Source organism: Falco cherrug, chromosome 4 (genome assembly GCF_023634085.1).
Source record: "Falco cherrug isolate bFalChe1 chromosome 4, bFalChe1.pri, whole genome shotgun sequence".
Classification (NCBI taxonomy): domain Eukaryota; kingdom Metazoa; phylum Chordata; class Aves; order Falconiformes; family Falconidae; genus Falco; species Falco cherrug.
The window spans coordinates 80,070,205-80,096,726 of record NC_073700.1 but is presented as its reverse complement, the minus strand read 5'-3'; the positions used below and the strand labels follow the sequence as shown (position 1 = coordinate 80,096,726).

Here is a 26,522-nt window from a genome sequence, read left to right as displayed (position 1 = left end):
GCTCCAACCCCAAGGGCTTTTGTCTTGGACCCACAGCAGCAACAGATCCACCTATAGCCACCATCTCGTTTTTTGTCCACTGGAAGGATGGTTTATAGCTTCCTCAGCTAAGATGCTTCTTTACTGATTACATGCTCAGTTCTGAAACCCTTGGGGTCATTTAAGACGTCACACAACTGTATACTCAGAGTCTTATTCCAGAAACAGATGACAGATTGGAATGATTAATGTCTAAATAGAAACCTGAACTCAAGTTACTTGCATTTAAGTAATTTGCAAGTATATACTTTACTCAAGGAATGTAATTTTTCTTTATTGATAGAAAAAAAGTATTTCAATGTAGAAAATCTTCCAACAATCAGTAACAATCTTAGAGAGATTTCTATATTATACTCTTCAGAGGGATTTACTTTCTTGGGCCACATGACTTGCCAGATTATTGGCTCAGTTATTCCTGTCTGGGCTACAAAGCACCAAATATCTTTTTTTTTTTTTTTTTTCCTTCAAAAGATCACCTCAAAAAAAACATTTTCACAATATCAGATAAATTACTTGTATGACTGCATGCTTATTTATGTTAGTTCAATGTTTGCAAACCTTAATTAAGCCTACAAACTCCCCTGGAAGTGAGCTTTTGTATGCATTCATATATACACAGTATATATATGTGTAGAAATATATTTTTTTTTCTTAAGTATTTTTTCCAGACTAAGCTGTCTCAAGATTCTTATTTCTCAGACAAAATCCCAATTTAACAAAGATGGTTGAATTTACCAGTGGGATTTTGATTTCCTCCTACAGACAACATATGGTAAGGTAAAGCGTGAATTTATACATACTTTTGTGTCAACTCCCCAGGCAATTCTAGTATGTATTAAGCACCCCTTACAGTTCTGCATTTCTAAAAAGGCACAGAAACCACTCAAAGACAAACAATTAGTTCATAAAATCCCAATACATACAAATGAACACGGAAATGTATTTTTCAAGAATCCAATCTGTTTCCATCCATGTAAATCCAGAAACACACAAAATACTAATGCACACTCCTACATCACCAGAGCCATCAACAGTGAAATCAAGTGGTTTGACAAAAAGTATGAAAGTCATCAAATTTGTATCAAGGCACTTATGACACCATACCAAGTAACTCCACCTGCAGTTTTCATCATTCATTCTTTCAGTTTCCAAACATTTAGTCCGAATAATTTAGATTAAAAAATCTAAAGCGTCTTGGTTTAGGGGAAAGAAGGGTAAGAGACTGAAATGCTGGGAACTTACCAGCATTACCAGCACCACATAACAAATGACTGAAAACAAAGCTAATAAGCCCTGTTGGACTCAAGCTGATTTTGCACAACCAGCACCTACCATTATATTAGGTAGTATTCCTATTATTGTTATTTCTCCACTACACAGGTGCATTTCACATATTTGAGAGCTGAGTGTATTCAACAAGAATTATGTAACCAGGTTTAAATCAAGTTACACAGAGTTCAATACCCTACAGAAATATTTTATTCAAAATTCTTGTACGATAGAGTTTGCTCATACTCATTCTCAACTGCACAAGCCATTTTAAATTAATATTCTCTACTCCTATTCAAAGGTCTCTGAAGAACTTGGAAGGTATGATTTTTTTTTTAAAAATAAAAGGTTTGATGATATGAAGATTTGTTTTCTAATCATTACACTACAGTTGTCCTTTCAGAAAAAAAGTTATTTCTCTCCCATAACTGTCTTCCATTATTTACAGCATCTGCTACCTTCTACAACAAATTAGGCAGGATTCAGTTAACAAGTTGCTTTTCTACACAGGTATGATTTTTCCACAGAATAAAGTACTAACTAAGCAGTGAAAGCAAAGTCTGCCATAAATTCCTCAGAATCAGAAAAAATCATAAAGTACAGGCATTAAAACATACCAAAGTACACAGATTCCTGAAGATTGAAACCTCTGTATCAACAGGACATATAGCAGTTGAGCTTTTGCAGTAATAGTTTTTACATGGATCTGCCACTAGACAGTGATAGAGATGTTACCTGAGATTCTCAGATGACTCCCACTCAGCAGCACAGACCCATTTTCTCTACCTACGTAGTTATTCTTCTAGGAAATCTTTACTATGAAAAAACCCAGCACACAGAATTCTACTTAGGCCTACAAAAAGTGAAAAAGTATCTAACAAGAAAAAGACTTAGGGAAGTTAAACTCTTCTGCCAAGTTCAAGATATTAGTAAGGGGAAAAAGTGGATTTTTACTGAACTTTGAAGTAGAATTATGCTCAGTTTCTTGTCAGGCTGTCATTTTTGTTAAGAATCTTGAAGGAAATGTTTAAAAAAAAAATCTATGAATCACACTGAAAATATAATTATCAACTTTTTGCCACAAAACCAAAGCAAGATTTTTCAATTCAGACAGGCATAGATAGGTATGCCTATTTGATAATTAGTTTATTGAGAAAAACCTACAATGCTATGTTAAATAACCATGCATTATCAACGTATTTCACATTTCATTTCCTACTATACTAACAATTTCCCATCTTTTCCATTTCTTCCTTGTTTAACATGGATGATTAACACAGACGGATTTGCATTATTAACACAATACCTGAGCTTCTGGTGAGAGCTGTTTTTCTCTTTCCTGCAAGGACATTTTACAGTAAGACTGTAATGCCAAATAATTCTTCCGCTTCCATTTTCTGTCTAACCTGTCCGCATGCTGTTTACAGTAAGCAAAAAAAGGGTCAGCTATATCCTGTTTCAGAGAAAACAAAGGGGAAGGAACAAAAATAGAGTAAGACACACAAGGCCAAAAGGCTCTGAACAGCACAAACATTCTGGCAATCAGTTCACATGTTGAAATAGACATGTTTTTAAAAACAACTAATATGACTGTTTCTAAATCAATTTTGTCATGTTGATGTAATTTACCATATAAAGGGGTTTTCCATTGTTTTCACTGCATGATCATAAACACTTTTTAAAGGCATTAACTATTTAACTCTTTACTGTTCAATCTTTGCACTATTTTCTCATTCCCAGAAAAAAACACAGAAGAAATTCCTAACTACAAATCTCTTTAACATGTAACATGTATCGTTAACTTCCTGTTGCTTCGCTGTCTCTTGCGTTACTTCCTACAAGGGGTTAACAATTCTGAATAATACAAAAGGCAATATATTTGGATTTCTCAAATGATTTTCCAAATGTTTTTGGTGGCTATACCTCCACGTGATTTATCATCTCTCATATGTTTTTTTTCCCCTATATTTCATTCTTCCCTCCATCAGATCTGCCTGTTATCATGGCTGTAAGTTTACAGCAACTTTTAGCACTTGCAAACCCTGCAAGCAGACTACAAATATCGTGCCATGAGGAGATACAGTTTGAGAAGTATAATTCATTGACAGTGTATTTTCAAAATCGTAAAAACATCATCATAAATCTGTATACTAAGAAGAAAAACTTACAGCAGTTTTCCTTCATACAGTAATAAAAATATTAATAATTTGCCTATCAAATTTTCCTTTACTCCACCTATAACACACAGATCAATAAAATCTACACAGGCTTTCCCTAAAAACATACTTTATTTTTACTTAGATTTTCATAGCATGTGACAACTTCCAAAAACTAGCAGCACTCTAAAATCAGATTGTGCTAGGCCTTGATTAAAAATATTTGGTTACAGAAAACATGTAAAAAAATGTTAAGGTGGAAAGGCAAGTAAATGCATATGCCTAGAAGAAATCCATACAGAGCATTTGAAGAATTGATATTACACATAATTTATTAGGGACAACAACGAGGTAATTGGGCTATCTTCCTAGTTCCTAGTTCTATTTCTCACAGAAGAAATTATTTTTGTGATTCCTTTAAGAATCACTTAGTGGTCCACTGTTTTCAGAAACAGAAGCAGAAGTAATGCTTGTTTGTGTGTTACCTGTTGTACTTCCTAAGGTAATGAGAAGTTAAACTGTGCAGCTATGAACATGACAGGCTTAATCCAAATGTATCAGGAAGAATTTTGGCAATATGCAAGTACTTCTATCATAAAAATGAATTTGGAAGTAGGAATTTCAAATCTAAATCGTTTTAATATTATTACAGGAAGGAAACTGGTGATATTAAAAAGTTACCAGTACGTTATAAATATTTGCTTTTAATTCTGATTCCCAAGACTAATGTTACCACAAGGGATGTCATATACCTGTACTGCAATTTCAACAAAATACTGGAAATCATGCATGAAAAAATGGCATTAGAAATGTAGTTAATTTCTCAAGACACTCCTATTGGGTAAGAAACAGAGATTACCAGACTGCACAAACAGCTAGGTAAAGCATGTCAGTTTAGGTGAACTTCAAGAATTAGAGTTACAATTCATGTCTGTATTGACTGTCGGTCAATTAAGCCAACTTTCGTATTAACCCTCTCTATGCCTTTTTCCAGACTATTTCAAAAGGTGCTCAGAGTGATCTGATGAACACAGAGCCTTCCCTGGACAGTCCTTTTACCCAACCTATGACTGGCTACTGATTTACAAAAGGTTTGCTCAGAGTTACTGAGCAAAAAAGGCACAATCTCAGATAGTCTTCACAAGCTTCTGATACAACTCTTTTATTCTACCCTTTCCATAGCTACCTCTTCTGCTGCCGCTTCCGAGAGGAGACCTTCCTTTTGAGCGCAAGTCACATGGAAATAAGCTCTGCACATCCCAGCATCACAACTAATGCATACACCAGTTCTGGCAAAACGAGGATCTTCACAAAAACTGCATTCCTTTATAAAGAAGAGTGGAAAATACCACAGTAAGTATTTCAGGTGCATTTTTCCTAATATTTGATAATTTATATCTTACATATAAAAACCAAACAGGTAGGTTTAACTCATGTGGTACAGAAATCAAGTATGCTGCTGGCAGTTGACACTACTTAAAACTTCACCCATTCCCAACCCCCACTATTAATTTCATTTTCAACAAATAATAGAAAAGTACTTTAACAACCTAAACAGTATGTCAGATGAATTTTGATATGAACTTTGATGTCTCCTATTCCCCTTCAGAGCAACAACTAAGTACCACCCAAGGAACTGATGCACAAGTAATTATATAGAGTACGGTATCATGAAACACCACTACTGCTCAGCAAATGTTTGCTTGTTCAACAAGTTTAGAGGACAAACAACAAGAGCAGTGCTCTGGATAGCTGAAACCCATAGATAATTACATAGATGTCCTCTGATAAGCAGCAACTGAGGAGTAAACGTGATAACGCAGAAAGAAATACTCAAGAACTGTAAATATCAATAAAGAAGGTTGTGATTCACTTAATTACTGCACCATGGTTTCAGCTACATGCATTCTAGGCAAAGCTGTTTGCCACACAGTATACTGACATCCCCTAATGTGGCCTGGAAAAAAAACCAAACTTATTTTTCAGCCAGATCAATTCCTCAGTCTGTTTCACCACAAATCCATAACAAACAGCTGTGCCAGCAACCTAGAATGATGAGTACATAAGCAGGAACAAGCAAATGGGAACACGGGCTGTTTAAGCAGTGCTGCTATCCAGTGCATAATGATCTAAAACTATACAGGCACGCATTTCTTAATCTCTCACACAATGAACATAGAGCAAAGCTCTGTATCACCTACAGAAAATATTTCCATCCAGAAAGTTTAACAGCAACACAAAAGACTGGCAAAGAAAACTCAGTGATTGAAGTATCTCAGAATGCTACATGCACTACAGTAGAAGGGCACCCTTTAGCTGTGTAACAGCAGCAGGTAACAGATAACAAATGAAGTGGAAAAGAATATTATGTTAAGCTGGTTTTGCAGGGTGAAATTTAGCTATGTAAGCTGTAACTTTCGCACCTGATACAGCAAACAGTGTTTGTTTACAGCTCTGTGAGAGTAACGAGTCCTCCTCTGTGCACTTCACTTTCATCTTACTCACAGTAAGAAAATACACGCAAATTCTTAGCCCTGCTCCTATACAACACTCATTAATAAAAAAAAAATTAAAAAAAAAGATTCATTGCAACAAGAGTCTGTAAGGTTTTGGGAGTCAGCTCTGACTTTTTTATACAAACATTTCTAAACAATGCTGAATACCTCAGCAGACCCAGGATGAACATGCTCCTGGATACAGGTATGTTGTACACAGGCAAACCAGTAAGTTTTAAATTATTTTTTATATTATATGTGTTTTTTTTAAATGCACTACGTATTTTCATTTAGTATTCAACCTGACAAACTGACATTCCAGAAAATGAAATTAACTATGCAAAAATGAAGCCTTAGAGCAGTAGTACAACTGCCTTCCCTCACATGAACCTCATAGATACGGCTTCTCCACACCGCTTCCATTAGCTACAGAAACAGTATTGAGCAAATTGCTGAGTGCTGTCCTCTGCCCATTGCAATGGTTTTCTGTATGGTTTGTGCATGATCATTTTTCATATGGATTGAAAACATTTAAATGTAAAACCATTTTAATTTTAAAGCCATTTTTCTGTACAAGCTGAGGCCTCATGTTGTGGATTTTTTTAAATACTGCTTTGTAGCAACCTTCTTGTATGCATTCTAGCTTGTAATTATATAGACCCTAAAGTAATTCTTACTGAATGTACATCTGTTGCTATCCTAATCAACCTAACCTTCCATTTCTCCATGTAATCCTCTTCACTTTCCATCCATATTTTGGCAATCTGCTACTAACTAATGTTAAAAGAAAGTAATTAGCACCTGTGTAAAACATAAAGGAAATTAGGGGGAAAACAGTGACAGAAATTATGGAGAACAGGGGTTAAGAAAAATGCAAAGAAAGAGAGAGGACAGAGCAATGGTATAACAAACACGAACAAAGTTAATCTCATTTTTTAGTCCTGAGCCTCACTGCAATTGGTATAAACAAGAAAAATAAAGCTGAAGATATGTGTTATTCTATCGTATGTAAAAATGTAAAATAAATCTACTTGTTGGCAGTACATCTCTTCTAAACTTACCTTGGCACCGTACTTTGAATAATTCATTTCCGTAAGTGTTACTGGCCGCAGTTTGTCAATATCTCCAAATGCCACTCCTGGAACATAGAGGGCACAAACAATATGGACCCACCTAAAACAGCAGATAAAATTAGGTTACTGTTATCAACATTTTGATCTTATATTATACTCACCATTTGCAGATTTCAAAGTGCCTTGTGAATAAATGTTACAGAAACTAGAAGCAACGCGTCTGACGCTAAGTACATTAGAAGGAGGGAAAGAAGGCACATTTGGAATTCGGCAGCTCACACACTGAATCATAGAGTAAGGCCTTTCAAAGCCACTGGGATGGCTCTGCCTGTCTGGATCAAGGGCTGGCACCACCTTTCTGTTCTGATGGCTCTCATGTGGGGCTCCACACCACTTTTCACATAGCATGAAACGTACATGAAGGTGTTGGTATTACTTATAAAGCTAAGGCAGACAGATACTTTCATGATGAGGCAGAGGGTGGAAAGGGGAGGTACAAAATCATACAGGTAGTCACAGCAACACTAAGCTCTAGCCTGAGGGGCATAAAATGAGAGACAGCATGAAGCTGGACTTCAGTGTCTAGTAATTAAATATAACACGATGGTGGTAAAGGCTTCAGCCTCAAGTTTGCCTTTGACAGACATCTTCATAAACTTCCTGAAACTCTGCCTGCTAGCAGAAGATAAATTTTCTTCTTACACAATGAATGCTTTCTAAAAGATTCAACTCTCATTGCCACAAACCATCAGTTAGTGACAAACTCAAAATCTGCTCTACACAGCATGCATGACTCAAATCACCTGAGACAAACTACTCCAAAAACCAAAGTGTTCCTCCCCAAAATAATCTTTCTGTTTTATCAAAATTCCTGAAACTATTTGCTAACCCTCCGTAAGTCACTAGGGGGGAGTAAATTGTCATAGACAGGTCAAGATTGCTACTTTCTATTATCTTATAATATTCAAGAAAAAAGCCTTTCAATTGCAGAGGTGTGTAGATACCACTTCGAACCTACAAGCTCCCAGGTGACACGGGATAGAACTAGAGACTTCAAGCGTAACTGAGCTGTGTTTGACCCCTAGCAAGCACGTTACTTTGGCATTTTATGATCTTCCCAGTCATTAACTTTTAACAGTAAATATATCACTAGTGAAGACTAAAACTTCTGTTCTGTTTTAATAGAATTACAGAATCTACTCTCTGTATTCAAGAAGACTCGTGATGCACTTCTGAAACACTTCTTCCCTTAGCTCATTCATTACTCACATACTGCAATTTTCCAATCTCCTTAAATATCAGAGGTTCAGCAAAGACCCGTTACCATCTACTTAAATTTGCATCCATGCTGCTGTGCCATTTTTCCCAATCTTCTACAACTGTTTCACCTCTCTCTTCTCCCTCTTGCTTGTTTGTGTGTAAATTAAAAAAAACTCAGTTGGGACCAGAGCAATATGTTCCTGGTTTCAGCTGCACTTAAACAGCATGTTTATTAACCTGTTATTAACTGGCCGTCTACAGATGAGAGAAATACTGAAACTGATGGTTATACTAATCAGGAGCTACATGTAACCTTGATTTCCCATGTTTCCCAAATCTGCATGTTTCTCATCAGTGGTCCTTTGACCTACAAAGGTGGAATTTACCACATTCAGTAGTATTAAGTTTCATTTTAATTATATATTACTCATATGTCTAAACAGAAATTCAAAAAAAGCAAGATCTGAAAGGTTCAGTAGCAAGCTCAAAAATACATATACATTTTAGTCTTTACAATAGAAAACAATGACCTTGTAATATACAAAATTGGTGGACAGACTATTTATTTAGCCCTTTCCCCCAAAATAGTCCATAATAAGAACTGAATAACAGGAAAATCCCAGTAAGTTAGAAACTACTTAGAAAGCCATTAACTCACTTCACTCTATAAGAAATTTCTCATTAAATCTAACATAAGCCACAGCACTGACTGATCCAGTGTCATATATGACAAGATCAGTGTATTTGAAAATAATTTTTTTACCCTATTGCTAAAACAATCAGGCTTGAGAGGCTAAATGGTATATTCCCTTTAAAACATAAAAATTTAAAACCAAAGAGAATAACGTATATCCCAAATACACACTTACATGCAACAACTGCATTGCTTTGCCTTTACAGATTTTACTAGGGTTCTCCACATCCACAAAATAGTTTGGTCACAGCACTGTAACTACTAGAAGACTCAAAGAAAATTTTAATTTTAAAAACTAGTTACAACCTTGTCTTTAAAAAAGATGGTACAAACATGACACCATGCTATCTGCCAGAGAACAAGCTGAGATACTCGAGTGTTCTGCCAAACTTCTTGCTGCTCAGACAGGGAATAAAGCTCATCACTGTACTTACTTCAGCATAAACACTCCAGCATGCCAGCACAACCCTCTAACTTAATACAATGTTATATGCAAAAAATAAGGTTCTCCTCATTAGTATATAAAAAGCACATCTTCTGTCTGCCTCCCCACAAAAGCAATGGAGGCACAAGAAATTCCTGCGAGGCAGCAATAGAGCATCTGGTACCATCTCTGCCCCTCCACACTATATCCAGAACTGGCAATAGTTTAGCCTAAATCACTACCACATATTTATGAAATGATCTTCTACAAAAAGTGCCTATGTGCATATATGAATGTGTATTTTGGTAAGTATGCATTTACCAAAATAAATACCTCATTTAAATGAGCATATTCTACTCATTTTCAAAAGGAATCAAAATTCTTTTTTAAAAAAGCAAATACCACACACAGAGAATGAGACCTGTAATCTTGAGATAAAGAGACTGCCTGTTTGTAAACAAAAACCATCTGAATTCTGTAGGGCTTCTTTTCAATACTCTTCTATTGATTCAAAATGTATTACATAGAACAAATTTGTATAAACAGAAGTAATATATCTCCATAATTACTATTCTTAACGAAAATCCAAGGTTCTGGTTGGAGATTTTTGATAGCAAGTTTTAATGCAGCCTCCTAAATGTACCCTCCAAAGTTCAATATAAAGATACACATCTTCTACAAGCAGCTGCTTCTCAATTTAATTTGCACAGTTTTCTTCATGCTCCACTGGTGTATTAAATGTTGCTGCACTCTGTAGGAGTTTATCTATGATAAACCCAACAGCTGGCTGCTTGCTTCATACTGACCTTCTCAAAATGTGCTAGTACATGTCACCCAAGTATTAGAGTATTACAGATTTAAACTGCCATTTCAGTGTGATTGGCACACAAGTGCCTCATTTCTTTAACCACCTATACATGAACTCAGACCTGAATCTTTATTAAAAAAAATACACAAGTTAGTCAAGTTCACAGCTGAAGCAATTTCAGCTGCTTTTAATACCAGTTCTAAATATTTTCCTGCTCATTTGTTTAGCTGCACATGTTTTAGAAGCTTGTAATTAAGACAAATTGGATAATCAAAGAAGAATAATCTTCCTTGTTACTCTACCATCCATTTAGCTTGGAGCAATGATGACAGATGTTGATTAAAGAAGAAAAATTCCATACCGAAACAGGGACAGAATTCATATTCTTGGATAATAGTATTTTGAGAAATAAAATTTCATAAATTCACATTTATGCTTGTGAGTCTGAGAGGTTAATGTACAGAGGCTTGTGGTGAGAAATTAAGCACCTCATTATGCTAATGATTCACCTTTCACATAGGAACAGAGAAATTATTCCAACTCGATTATGAAGAGAAACTGAATAGGTTTGGTTTGTGTAATTTCCAGTACTGATGCACATGAAGAATTTATTTTTAAAGGTGGTAAGGGGATGGAGAACAATGGTGAGTTCAAGGATTCTGTTATTCAGTAGTGGCTCTCTGTTAGTATTTCAAGAGAAGAACTGAACTGGGTTGCAGTTTACCGAGTACAATCAAAACATAATGGACGTTGCCTGCCCCAAGACCCTACTCTTAGCCTATATTGCCCCATTACCCTGGGGAATTCAAATTTGTAAATACATGGTAGAAAGAACGAGAGCACAGGAATTTTCACATGATAGTTAGTATTTGTTTTTCCTATTACATAACCTCTATTTATTTGGCAGAATACACTTATTTACAATAGTCATCACATTATCTAGCAAGTAAAAATAAAATAATAATCATAACAATTTATTGTGTTAAAGCCTACAATCACCAAAGCAAGCATGTGCTCCTGCACAGAGAATCAGTGTCACAGAGAAAACACCTCTACATTACCCAAAAAGCATACCACCACTTTACAAGAAGAAATTTAAGCAATTTTTAAAATGTTGACTGTAGTTTCTATTATGGTTATACAGGAAATGACATATGCAACACTTAAACTTACTTACAGAACACAGGAATAAAAAGATTGAAATAAAATTTGCCAGGTGATACTGATTCTCACATTTCCTGTTAGACAATTGACTTTAGTCTTTAAAAACATTTTTTTCCATATAGCAGCATTATTATTAAAATAGAAAACAGAACTGAAAAGTACAATTTAACTGTTTAACAGCTTTATAAGGGAGACGCACAGATACTATTGAACCTAAGACAGACCAGGAACTGAGAATCTGAATCCTGGAAGTATTTAAAAAGAGTAACTGCTCCTACGGGTTCAACATCACTCACTACAAATCCTGACTCACTTGTGTTACTTGTTTATTTTAAAAACAGCACAGTATTTTCCTCTACTTTCATTGTTTCCCCTCTAAAAGATGCATGTGGAAGACATGAAGGGACAAAAAGATCTGTTTTTGCAGGCTCTATGTGTATCTTTAAAATGCATCTCAGCTACAAACTGAGAAGTTCAGCTCAGTGTACATTCAGTGGAGAAAGGTAGATGCCTCCAAAGGTTACTGCTGGCACCTGCATTCAATGATCAAAGTTCAGTGTTATGAATACCCTCATTATCTCTTTATTCCCAACACAAACTCAAAATGTTTTTGCTATCAGGAAAAAATACAAACTAAGGGAGAAATGCAACGCAAGGGGATGTACAATTTAATTCACACAACCTGAATCAACTTACGACATTTTAATACCATATTTAATTTTCTGAAGACAGACAACTCAGTATATCAAAAAAAGCTTTCCTAAACATCATCTTCAGCTCAGCTGAGCTTTTAATGATGGCAGGACCAGATCGTTACAGGATTAGCAACAGTAAAGTCTGTAAGACTGAAAAAGTAAAAATAATAAAATAAAAATACGGCGAACACAAAGGAACTAGGGGAAAAAAGCAAGGGGAAAACGACAAATATGGATATGCTTACACACACATTCCAAGACAGCCGTATACTGAAGTGATAACATATACAAGAGCTTACTAACACAGATGGTAAGATTAAACTTTTACTTCATTTTAACTCAGTTCCTAGCTTTTGTGCAAATCTAATTAGGGAACCCTTCACAATGAGTAGGAAAAACCATGAAGACCACTACAAACCAGTGGGTGAAGAAAGAGTGAGCACATGGTTGTATTTTGTGATTTGTTAGTACAGAAGACATTGCTTTAAAATATATAGCTAAGTGTAAATAGTAATGTGTTTATGAATTCATATTAAAAAACACAAAAGGTTTTACAGTAACACATGTTGACATTTCTAAATTTTAAAGTACTTAAAGTATATGTACCAATACTGAATATTTAACTGGATTCTTTCCAACTCATCCATCATCATCAGTGAGATACATCTGCAGACTTTTATATTTCTTTATCTCTAACAGATATGTTCAAACAGGATTAAGAAAGCTCCTCTTTCCTCTGAGCAGCATTACCAACTAATTACTGCCTTCCCTTGTTAGCAAGATCAATGGAAAGCTTATGACAGGCCCAGCATCTGAAAGCTTTGTATATTACCACACACCTGCAATTTCTATGGCTGTAAAATGTATGGAAAAAGAACATAACTGTCGTGGTCTAAAACCACCCAAAAAAGCCAACCACCCACCAAAAACCAGTAACACTGACCGTAAATCAGACATCACTGGTAATTACTGTTAATATCTCCCTCTTAATTTATGTTCCAAATGTGACAGGAGTAGAAGACATCAATGAAAATTAACCTCCTTAGTCTCAAATTAGACTTGAACTCCATCCTAAAAAGCTCATCTCTAGCTGAAAATTATCAAAAGTCACTCAAAATCAAGACTATGATTTTCATAATACAAAATAATCATAATATACTAGGTCTGTCTGAATACCTTTAGCACAACTTCAATATAGTTTTGTTACTTTTTTCCATTACCTGACATTACCAACACCCAGTCCTTTGCTCTTCTAGAAGCAGCACGAAATGCTCCCCCTCCCATCATACTTGAAAGTCAACAGACTTGAGCAGAGCCCATATAAGGCTGCAGTGGTGTTACCTTGCATGAAGCAGAATACTACTGAAAGAATAAAATCTACTTTTTCTTCCTTGAAATGGAGCAGATGCTTTGATTTTCCCAATGGCTACATACTTCCAGTCCAATATGATTAGTCTGGAAAGTGTTTTCCCCTTTTGCCATTCTTTTTAGTGGCATTATTAACTAAAGAAGAGCACTTCAGTGTTTTGCTACTCTTTAGGATTAACCATGAAAGAAGCACAATACTAGCAAGCCATAAATTGCAGCTTTCTGGCAGCTGATTAAATTGAACTAGGAGAACACATGCTCAGATTCTACAGTGACTGACAGCAGATACTGAACACTACAAGCTCAGCCACCATCAGAGAACCAGTGACCAGCCACACCAGCTGTGCTTGCTAGAACTTACATCTACTGTTCAGCAGTGAGACTCAAGGGACTCAAACCCTGCTTTTCTCAGTGCAACCTCCAAGTCTGAGCAAACCCAAAACAAGTACACAGTTTTTTCTCCAAGTCTCTGATCCCCGGTCCCTGCTGTCAGTAGTTCAAGCCATTGGTTAAGTGAGGGAAGCCTTTCACGTCATTATCCTTGCAGATATCTGAACACTGAGTAGGAGTTTACATGATCTTAATTTCTTCTACACAGGAAACCCTTTTTGTTTAAATGTAGACTGCATTCCTTATGCAAACAAAAAAACCTGTTTCTTTAAAGGACTCCCATCACCTTCACTAGTATGTTTTCTTTCTTTAAAAAGATGCATCACACAAGCGGTTCAAGGGAACAAATAAAGGTCTTCTATATAGCTACTAAAACATCTATATATATATAAAAATACATGGTGACTTTATACTGAAGAACAGGATTTATCATGAAGATTTATCCATGAAGTAAATGGTGATCTTTGTTTCACCTAGGTACATCTTTTGTTCACAGGTCCATAAATCTTCATGCTCTAACTCACCTTAAGACAACATCTTCCTAATATTATAGTGGGCATGAAGAATATTTGGAGCACACAAAAAAATCAGGTGATTGACTATCCAAAGAGCACCCAAATCAAACGTGAGGTGACAGAGAGAGGACATCAAGAAGAAAGCTTAATTTGTGACATTAGCTCCTACAGAAACAAACCCACATCTTTTAAATGCAAGATGTCATCAAGTTCAAAACACCACTTCTTCAGTCTTACCTGCCTGCATCAGTCTCCTTGAAGATCCCATCCTGGTTAGGACACAATTCACAACTGGGTGTGACACCACACTTGCATGCATCACAAAACCAAGGTTCTGTGGAATTTTCTGAAGCTGAGCTCATGATAGAGTCACTCTCTCCATCAACACCATAGCAACCTATGCACACAAAAGATGGAAGACCAATATAAGAAAAGATAATTGTAGATGTAGACAAGTGGTCAGTTACAATTTCAGCAGGAAACATACATGCATACACATTCAGAGGAATGATTCTGAGAACACTTGCAATGTATTGGCAAAGATTATCTTTAGTGCAAATTTACATTAGAGACTGTAATTCTGAGAAGTGATCTACTTTATGTGATTCTCTTAAGATCACAACTGAAAAACAAGAAAAAGGCTGTTTTACTTTATTTTAGTAACACTTGGTATTCTTCCAGACTATCCATTAAGAAGGAAAGTAAAAAACCAAGACTAAAAGCAAACAACAAAGACGTGAGGAAAAAAATCAAAGGATTTTTTCAAATGTATTTCAAGTTAAATGCAACAAGCTGTGGAATTTGTGAGCATCTCAGGCTTCTCTTGGATACTCCTATCTTTCTCCTTCTCCCTACTCTGAAAATGAACGTTACTGGGGGGCAGGGGGTTAGTTTTTGCAGGTTTTTTAGAGATTTATTATAATAGTCAACAAATATGCATTCTAGTTTTCCAATTTGCAATAAGCATCCAAATCTACTAAAAGAGAATATACACATGAAATAAAAAGACTATTTGCATAATTTAGGGGTTGTAGGACTGAGCTTAAAGGACCTTCTGTAACTTCAAAACTGAAGTATAGTTTGCAGAGCACAGATTAACTGTTTTGAGACACCACACTGGTGATTGATGAAGTATATTATTTTTTTTAATCATTCTCATTTTTACAGTTTTAAATTATGACTAGACTCACTCATTCAGTTTCTCGATTCTTCTTTGCTGTATCCACTACATTCTTCATGATTGTTAAGGTGTCTATGCATGCTTAAACACCACAAATTTAGGAAAACAGTATTTCTGAAGTGATTTAGAAGCTTGCTATTTAAATTTTGCACAAGAATAAGAGCAGCATTATTAGCACTGCAAATGACAAAAATCTCAAAGCTCATCACCATAAAACTATTTCTGTGTATGCCACATTTTGAAACTTTATCTGTATCTCTTCTTTAATACGAGAAAAACATAATTTCATTGTCAACACTTAAAACACAGTAGAGGTTTTATTAACAGTTTAAATTCAGCTATTTGTCAAATACAGCGATCAAGTCAACATTTGTGCTTGCGGAACAGTTAAATTATCGAATTCTGCAATTAAATAGCAACATGATTTGTTACTTTGGTTCATTACCCACTGACTGTAATAAAATATCAACAGTGCTCTAACTCCCCTTGTGACAGAAACAGAGGTCTGCATAATAGACTAACTACATTCAGGAAATAAGCAATCACACTCTAGGAACCATTTAAGAACTATAGTCTTCCATTACAGAATGAAGCTCATCAATAAGAATTAAAATAAGAAGGCAGACTGTTTCTTTTCATTATAAAAGTATTCCAGAATCAAACAAAAAGTAATGTGCAGAAATGCGTTCACAGAAACGTTTCATTGGGTATATAAAAGATCATATATCTCACACATAAGATAACTCCATTTTCTTTATAATGTGGTATCAGCTTTAACTAGTATTCCAGAAAGGAGTTTTTTAAGTTCTAATAACAGAATCTTGAATACATGATAGTAAAGCTACTTTTAAGCAATTACATTAATGTACAAACACACAGTCCATTGGTATCATGAAGCTGATGAATAATTATAATTTTTAGAAATCCTTCAGACTTCTTAACATATCAATATATTCCTAAATGTACTTATCAAAAATTACCTAACACTATGGAAGCAGTAATATTGTCATCAATTCATATGGCAAAATAAAATTAGTTTCTTTCAAACACTGATGCTTCTTCACTAATTGAAGGTAATTAGCTTTGCTTTACTAACCTAAGTGTCATCAGTCTGCAAAAATTAGAATGGTGACTTCCCCAAACTGTCTTACCTTTACTCTAAAATAGCTGCCTTATTATACTTATCAGTCATTTATACCTGATTATTATTTTTTTATCTTTATTCCTAGAAAATGATACATGTGCTGTAATTATTTCCATTCTTATCATATGTGTTTACATTAAACATTGTTTCTATAACAATACAAATCTAGGTCCTTTCTGAAGGTAGATTAAAAAAAAATAGTCTGGATTTTTAACCCAAGTTTTTTGTCCCAATTTGTGCGTAAGTCTTAGAGTTTAAAGAGTTTAAGATTTCTAACAGACAAGAAGGCATTTACTCTTTTTCCTTAACGGCCATTTAGCAAAAGCTAAACACCATACTGTTACACCCAGTGAAAGGGGTGGTCATTAGCTGGAGAAAGTAGGCTACACTACCATTAAGCATTGCTGATAACTGTATCAAAACAGTCTTGTCCACAACACAGCTGAAGAAAAGGAAATCCAGCCCATAAGACTGTTGTCGATTTGATGTACACTGCCAAATGAAACTACAGAATGAAAGCTGCAAGACAAAGCCTTGTTTGCTATGAAGCCATCCATGTAAGCAACAAAAAGGCTGTTGGTAGCGTTTTCTACACACATACATCAGATCGTTACCTTTAACCCCATGGGGGAAAAAAATTCATTGCAAGGTTTCAGCGAAGGTACTTTGTAATTGTTCTTGACTGAGGAGTGGCATGGGCAATTTTCAGCATGCTCCATAGTAAGCCTGAACTCTACGTAACATGTCTGGAAAGTTTACTTTCCAGGAGGAGTTAGGACTAATATATATAAATAGTGAAACAAAACTCAGCTTTAAGAATAATACTTTTAAATAGGTAATAAGGTAATGCACCATAAATCATTACCCAACAGCTTAAGTTTAAATATGATCTAATAATACTTAACAAAATTAAGAACTGAGTCCCAAAATTAATTAGGAACTGCTTGCTAAGCTGTATTTTTTGTTAAGGATACGCAAGTATTTTAACCCAGATTTTTTCTTATGTATGCTATAAAGTCATTGTCTGCTTCTGGGTTGTTAAGTGATAACAGAAATCAAAGGAGAGATCAAATTTTGTCAATAGAATATTCATATGGATAATACAAATCTGTTCAACAGCTGTATTCATCAAATGTCTGTAAAGCTACAAATTGTAAGAAATATGACAAACGTGGCATGTGGTTTTGACACCACAAACCAATATCCATATGAAGAGATTTAAATTCCTTTGGGGGAAAAAAAAAAAAAAAAGCAGTGAAAGTACCTTGGCAGGCCAAAAATATATATGAAGCAAAATAATACCAGTAGTTCCATTTTTAAATAATAAACTTACATGATTCAAAAACAGTGAAATAACTCAGAACAAAATATAATCAATGACAAAATGTATTTGTCCCAAAATATATTTGCCCCAATTTAAAGAACGACAGATAACACAATGATGATGTCATCTGACATTAAGATGCCAGATACGTCAGGAGCAGATACAATGTTTGTTTTTCAAATGTACAAGGAACCAAAATCCACTCTTTAACACTTCAATTGAGATATGAAGGCAAAAGCAGTTTCAGAAAAAAATCCTACTGTAGAAATATCAGGTTTGCTATAACTTTAAATTTCAGTCCAAGTAAGTGTATTTGAAACGATGAAAAGCTAAGATAATTATAGCATTCATCTGGGATGTGAAAGAATCTGAAATCTCTGCCCAGTCCAAACCAGAACAAGGATATTAATCTGCTCTCCCATAACCAATGCTCCGATCACGTGGTAGTTATTCCAGAATAAATACCTCAGTCTCTTCTGTGAGTTGCTCCACTTCATATACATAAAAATCACAGTATTTATTGTACTAGATGTTTACTAATTCTGCAGCCTAACTGCAGCAGGTCAAAATTGCTCCAACCCAGTAAGAAACAAAAAAACTTCTATACCTTACAGTTTTTCAAGAAATAGTTATCTACTTTCCGGTTATTAACTAGAAACCATAATGAAAACCCTGGCAAAGCTGAGGAATGCTGCTCATCTAGTAAACATCTGTAGTGTCAAAATTAAACTCATAAATTTTCAAAATTCCTCAATATACTGATTTTATTTCTTCTTTTGTTATCACAAGTTGTAATACTAACTGCCAACAGAAAAATTCATTTGGTCAGATTAACATCACATTTTTAAACAACAGAATGTTATACACACCTTGTCAAAATGTAGAATTGTGGATAAACACAATTAATTAACACTAATGAAAAAGATGAACTTGCAGTTCTAGACCACATTTTCAGCAGCTTCCACTTTCCAATTTCAAGTAACTTCATAATAGTCATGGCTAAGGGATTCGTATATCCCTTAATAATTTGAAACCAGGGGGAGGGGGGGGGGGGCGGCGGGGGAAGTGTTTTCTACTGCATGGCTATAATTGATTTTTTTTTAATTGAATCAAACCTGAAGCACAAAATGCACTTGATAAAAAATCTAAATGCACCTTTGTCTAAATCTGTCTAAAAAGTTACAATGTAGAGATCAAGAGTTCAGAATTTTTAAAAACACGTTCTAAAAATCTTCATATTTTTACCATGGTAATATTATTTTATCTGTAACAGGCAATTACCTTTTTATATATATCATTTTAGGATCCTTAAAACTGCCAAGCACAACTAAAATTCAACTTATTGCTGTCTGCCTTCTTTTCCTATGCAGAAAGAATTATTTTGGTCCCATTACAAAAATTTTTAAAATTTTTACTTTTTTTACTTTTTTAAATGACTCTTTAAAATGCAGAGACATGGAGAGACGAAGCTGCTGCTTGATAAATCATTCCATCCTAGTATTAAATAGTTAAGCTAATGACCAAGAAAAAGTCCAACCTAATTTCCTTGTATGAATTGTTGGGAACTGCTGGTGTTGGAACAGAAAGAAATTTAAGGCCACGCTGCAAGCAAATCTCCCAAGCAACATCAGGAGGTAATCTTCAGGTTCTCTCTAAAAGCACTGCAGTTGTGTAAAGGCTGTGACTACTTAAGGACTGAAAGGGCAACAGAGGAAAGGATATACATATTGTAAACGATGTATTTGGTTTCAGTTATTATCACTGCACCTGTGACCTGTTCGGCATTTAGTCAACCACACACCCCTTTGACTGGAAAATATGTTGAAGAAAATAAAACTACTTTTAAACACTTTGCTTAAAATGATGCTGCCTTTCTTCAATGTTCACAAAAATTCTGAATTTTGGATCTTTAGAATACCTAAGAGTCCCTTTTCAACTAAAGTTCATTAAATACTCATATTTGTATATTCTTAAGATAACTGTATCACAATTCCATGTCTGCCACCTCCTTGAATACCTCTTACACTAAACAATAAAACTGGTTTAGTATAGTATTAACCTATGAAAGTCAAGAAGTTAAAACTCTCACAGCATTTACTGTTCCACTAACAGCATATATATGTATTACAATTACAGCCAAGTTGTCTATTGAATGTATATCATTTCATACAGAGGGGAAAAAAAAAAATATTCCCTGATTTTAAAGTCCTTGTACCCTGTCAATAGCTTTTATTTAATGTGATTGACATTAAAATGAAATTGCAAACACTTTAAAATGCTACCATTAAAGCAATTGTTCTGAAATTTATATCACTGAGGCAAACGGGAAGAGAGACCTAATTCTTGCCTTGGTTGCATCTTTTCCTCCATTTCTCTGGCAGGGCAAATTTTTGCTAGTCAAACAGGAGATCTGCATTTGCTAACTACATCTACATATACTCTGAAGCATGATTTTATTATAAAAATCATGAAAACATGATCTGCAAGGTAAACCATACATTTGAAAAATCAAATGCTGTGAGATCATAGTATTCAAAATACATTACATTCAATCCTCAATTGGACCACCAGTTTAAAGACATTGATCAGTTCACGCATCATAAATTCAGAACAGTATTTTTATTTAGTAAATGAAGAGCACTAAAGTACATGATTTTGCAAAATGAATTTTTGTACCAGACAGGAGTGTACCAGTGTAAGCAGTTAAAATGCAAAAATGTTTTACTACACTGTAAAGCATATGGTGACTACACTATTGCTTTTAGCAAGAGAAATTTTATTCCCTGCCACACACATCACAGTAAAGTAAGAAACAAATAGAGGAGATGGAAAGAAACAGCTGGAAAAATGTAGAACTTCACTCATTTAATTCACAACAACTAACCCAAGGGCAATAGCTGGCAAGTGTACTACCTACAGTTACGGCACATGCTATGATATGCACTAGACGTTTTCTTCAGTCATGCTGCAATCAACATGTCAAAAAAACTGACATCACAGTTGGGGGTGTCCTGCTATTAGAAGAAAGATCTTACCAAAAAAGCATTTATCCAAAATGACAGATTACTGCTGCAAGAAGATTTTTATAAAAAGAAATGAGGATTATTCTGCACAGAAGTGAACACTCCAAAAAGCAACTGTACTTCTACAAATTCAGTAAGAAACCCTAGCAATGCAAACGTTTTTCCTTTAATAATAATAAAAAAAAGTTGATACATGAAATAAGAACGAAATTTTAATTGATGGACTTAATGAATTACAGGCCATTTAGACATAAAAGGTGAATGTAAAGTGTAAGAGTGGGTCTTAAGTTAGCATTATGTGTATGCTACTTAGGCAGGTTTAGAGGCAGTTACAGATTTCTGTCATTTTTGAACCAGTTATTTGCTCCACAAAGTTTACAGAGTTTTGGACATGTCTCTGCAGAGCAAAGATAGCTTTTGGACAAGTGATGCTAGCCATGCAGGTGATACGGACATTATGCAGCAAATAGTTGCACTGGAAAGGAAACTGAATTTCTAGCAATCTCAAAACTTGTCAGTAAGACAAATATAAATGTTTATTAAGGGGCCATGATTCTAGGTCTGAATCAGAACCCTTGTCTAACTCCTGGCTTGTTGCTGTATTTCACATGAGCACTGGCAGAGTTGCTCCCAGATGAGTTATCACCCCTCTTTACCCACGGAAGACCTCATGTAATAGTTGATTAATGCAAGCAAGCAAACCAAAAGGAATATAAATCATGACTGAAGAGGCACCCACTGCACCAGGTACTAAAAAGGAAAAGGTGCTAGTTACCAAGTACCCAGGTACACGAGTAATGGAGCAGTATGCACAGTGGCAAGCTACCTTGTGCTAGAAAAGCCAAAACATTCTGAAACAGGAAAGAATGGAGTTCTAGACCATGCCTAACTTGAAACACAAGGCAGCACTAGCTTACACTCTGAAAGAGGGTAACAGATTCTTGCCAACAACTATGCCAGCATGCAGCCACTCGGGGATGGCAACTGGAAGGCTCACCTTCACATGAAGGGGCCGCACTACTATGTGGCACCTGCCCTTTGACCAGTAGGTACAAGTAGATCAAAAGCCCCCACTCAAGGAAGGAAGGGAGCCCTGTTGTCCAGAAGAAATAGGCTCGACTCAAGGGCAGCATTTTCATGGCTAGTGAGTAACTTCACATTAAATACAGAGACAGCCACCATAGAAAAGCCTTTTCCAGTCACCTGAAAGGTTCTATGGTAGACTGAAACTTCCACTTCAGCAGAGCACAAAGGCACAAGCCAGCGGTGCAAGATCCCTTCCTGTGAAGTAAAACAGTTTCTGTAATAATCTACAAGAAAGAAAAATTAAGGTCTTCAGGGACAGAACAATCAAATCACCAATATCATCATTATGTGGGTCCCTGCGTGGGGCACCAGTAGGGTGTGAAAACAGTGTACTTCCTTCCAAATAAATATCTACAATGCTATAGAAAAGTAGAAAAAACATATTTATAATACAAGTTGAAAATGCATACGAAAACTATGAAGAGAAACCCTGCAGTATTCCAGCAGCTTTCTTTGGATGCTTCAGGATAATAGGCATCTTGGGTTTGAGATTCTAGGGAAAAGACAACTGCTAAATATCAAAATTACTTCACAGGAAATGAGCGTATTATTCTTCCCAACTGCAGGCAAACACAGGTAAACATCACTGCATCAATTTCTATCCGATTCATAAATAGAAGCCTCTTCACTCAATACTGTGCTAGAAACTGCATTTTCTGAAAAACCCAGCAGCTCAAATATTAGAACAAATTTTAAGACACAGCATGGTGCCTGCAGTCACAGCAATCTACCTACTAAAGGAAACCTGCAAAAATAAGAACAAATTCTCGGATTCCAGTATGTTTACAAAACAGACTCACTTATTACTGGAACTTATTTTTCAAATCACAAAGCAGCTGCGTATAAGAGCACAATACAACCTATGTCCATGATCTGAGCACGTAGTTAAAAGGTAAGATTAAAGCTAATGATATTAAGAGTAAACCTTCCTATACTAACATTAAAAAAATAATTCTGAAGGTTATAAGCCATGTTTATATGATTAGACAGTAATTCTCTCTTTAACTACTTCTTAATTTATTTTTAGAAATCACCCAAGTTGAATGATGAAGCCAACAGGAACTAAAAGTAATTGTTACATCACATTTTAGTTTAAACTGCAACTTCTTTATAATAGTCTGTGTCTTCATTACTCATGCGTTCAGAAGTAATACAATGAATCAATGACCACCAGTCAGGAGTGCAGAAACCTCCAAGTTACTGAACATGTAACTTGAACATATACAGTGAACATGCAAGATCACCGAATCAAACTAAAGCTTCAAAAGTTCCACGTGTTTTTATAGAATTCTGCTTTGCTGCAAGCAATTATTTAAACAAATTATTGAAAAAAGCTCCAATTTAAAATAGTACCTGCTATTACCATTGAAATACCAAAATACAGAAAAAACCCCACCAAAATAAATGCTTATTTCTACTTAAAACTATATTCATGTCTTTACAAATTGATATACATATCTAGGAATGAAACATACACTCAAAACATCAAGTAGACTTCCAAATTGCATTTAAGTACTTATTATTAAAATACACTGTAAAGAGCCAAACATTCAACTGTAAGTGTGAAAAATTAACCAACATCCATAGTCAATTAGCTTGTACATACTGTAGAACTTATGAGAACAAACTAGCAATTTAAATTTTCTGAATTCATCCATTTTACTTTGTTGCAGTAACAACAAAATAAACATACATACATTGTACTCTCTGTATCACTGACAGTATAGGGAATCTTTGTCTATAACGGTTTAAAAAAGAAGAATGGCAACAATGACTCTTAGGCAGATCGTCAGCTATGAGAATTCAAGTGAGTTTTGAACCATGGAACTATTTCCTGTGGAGGAAAACCATCTATAATCTTACTTCTTGTAGGGACAAAAGTTTAGTAAACTAAACAAAATGAGGAAGTGTTATTTTGGTGATTTTTAAGGCACTCCATGGGAATAAAACCAAATTTGCCATCATTTTATTCCAAAAAGGCAGATAATTTTTCTATCACAATCGTTCTGCACTTTAACGTAACTAGCTGTACAATTACTAAATAAATCTTACAGAAGAATTTTCAGGGAGCTCCAGGGCTTTAGAGTTTAGATGTGTTGACTGTATGAAACTTTTGGAGAGTTCTCAAATAGGCACTTACAACTATCAGGACGAGGCATTTTCATTCAGGTTTTCTTTTCTCATTAGTTAATGTTAGGCTATGCTATGGTAAAAAAAATAATCTATCAAGATTCTATAAAACTAACTTTTAGTAGCTTACTGCATCTCAAATTGTACATGCTCTGCACGTTATTTCCAAAAACTTCATGGACACAGAGGAAGGAATTCTGCAAGAGTACCAAGACACCTAAATTTAGAAGTCTAACACTTGTAATGCCCTCAAAGGCACCTAGAGTGTGATCCAGCTCATCATAAATTAGATCAACTAAAAACTGCTCTCTAAGCTCCATTGACAGTACTGATTAGCTCTTCAAAGGACTGCAAGAAGATTTCAGGAGTTCCATGTTGACACTTAACATAATGCACCACAATGCACAAAATGGAAATTCCATCCTCAGTTTCCTAACTGATGTTAAGCAAAGAACTGAATTACAGTTCCGTGCATAAAAAATACTGTTGTGAAACAATTTTCAGTCTAGTATAAGGAAGCAAAAGGGGAATAGGGTATTAATAAAAGAACTTCCAGCCTGAAAAGGCATGCTAAACAGCTCCAAAAAATTTTAAGAGAGTCATATAAATTAAATAAATGCCTTCCATGCTTTTGAAGAAAGAAAGCCTACTTTCTTTAAATTTCAAGGATTGAAATAGCATATCTCATTTTCCTGGGAAACCTTTAAAAAAAAAGCAAAGCTCTAAAAAGGTAAAGGATATCAGAAATGCTAAAAAAAAAAAAAAGAATAAGGTATGTCTCCTTGTGTTAGTATCTACCCTACCTTCCATCCTTAAGAGAAAGAGCAGCAATACACAATAGACTCATCTTTCATACATGGCTGTTAAAATTCCATATGCTCACCTAAGAATTATTCCAGAAATGTTTCTTTAAAACCAGACCTCCTACATTTGTAACATACACACAGATTAGATTTTGAAGGAATTAGCAAAACAACGATTTGAGTATGCTTTAACTTTAAAATTTCTCCATTTCAAATTGTCAGTGAAAATCATGAGAAAGCCCAAGACGAGCTATTTTCACTTGTAACTAAATGCCACAGACAATTCCTGTTGTTGCTCCTCCCCTTCTCTCTGCCTTTTTGATGCAGCAAAAATATATGTAAAAAAAACCTTTCCTTTTAGAAGGCCTCCCATTCTCATGATCTTGTAGCCCAGTTATGCAATCAAATTCATATACTGAAACAGATAAGACAAAAATACATTTGATATAATATCCTAAAGCCCTGAAAATACAATGTATAGCTCCAATACTTGCAGACTGTAATTCATTATATAGGTATCTGTAGACCGCATCCAGTCCTGTAATTGCTTATATTTGTTTCGCTAAAGTAGAAAATGGATGTTTCACAGCTAAAAATGATTTATGTAGTATTATAAAAAAAAAGGCTTTGTTTTTTTTGAAGACAGCAAGTCAAAATTTTATTAAAAGCAAAGTATATGCTTTCCTCCCACAATGAGAATGAAGGGTTGTATTACCTTCATGCACTGTTATTCCACAGTTGTCACACTGGATTATTTCATCAGCATCTTCACTGTTATCGCCAAGACAAACGCAACAAATCAAAATATGGTCCATTTTCTGCGAACTCCAATTTTGAGACTTCTCAAGGATCAGTGAATCCTAATATTGAAAAATGAAGACACATGGATTATGCCAGGAACTTCAGTTTTATTTAAAACAAACACAAGATCTGTTATTTGTTCAAATTTTGAACAACAAACAAAAAAAGATGGAAAATTATTTTCACAAGACTAAAAGCTTCTTTGTTGTCAAGACATTAAAAAACTTTATACATAAATATAAGAACTGGGAGAAAGGATGGATACAATCTGATCTCAGTATACCTACAGATCTGTTAATATCCAAAGGCCAGAGAAGGGTCTTATTTCCTCAGACAGAAACATACATGTCTTTAAACCATTTATGTTCTACAAAAAGGAAAACACACCTTAGAAACCATTCAAAAGCAAAAAAAAAACCAAAAACCCAACCACCACCAAGGCCAAAGATGATCTTCAAATGTCCCAATATTCAGAAAAGTTGCTTAATTTTCCTCAATTTGCGCCTTCCAAAAATAAGTCACATGGATCTGAAAAATCTGAAAATAAGCTACTAACAGAAGCCTGCCAAGTTTTCACCTACATAAAATACAACAAATTTTCAACCTGATTCTGGGTTTTTTGTAATGCAAATTTACATGTCTTTATGCAAAACCATATGAATTATTAAAACTGTAACAACT

At 35.0% G+C, this 26,522-nt stretch overlaps 1 protein-coding gene across 1 annotated transcript in view; it reads right to left on the bottom strand.

The window, feature by feature from the left end:
• PHF14 (PHD finger protein 14) overlaps positions 1 to 26,522 on the bottom strand; it is a 173,923-nt gene that overhangs the window by 127,743 nt on the left and 19,658 nt on the right. Inside the window, exons 4-8 of the mRNA XM_055706704.1 lie at positions 25,756 to 25,900; positions 14,588 to 14,747; positions 7,021 to 7,132; positions 4,651 to 4,788; positions 2,615 to 2,761 (exon numbers count right to left, since the gene is read on the bottom strand). Coding sequence (XP_055562679.1) covers positions 2,615 to 2,761; positions 4,651 to 4,788; positions 7,021 to 7,132; positions 14,588 to 14,747; positions 25,756 to 25,900 — 702 coding nt within the window. The remainder of the gene's footprint in view (positions 1 to 2,614; positions 2,762 to 4,650; positions 4,789 to 7,020; positions 7,133 to 14,587; positions 14,748 to 25,755; positions 25,901 to 26,522) is intronic.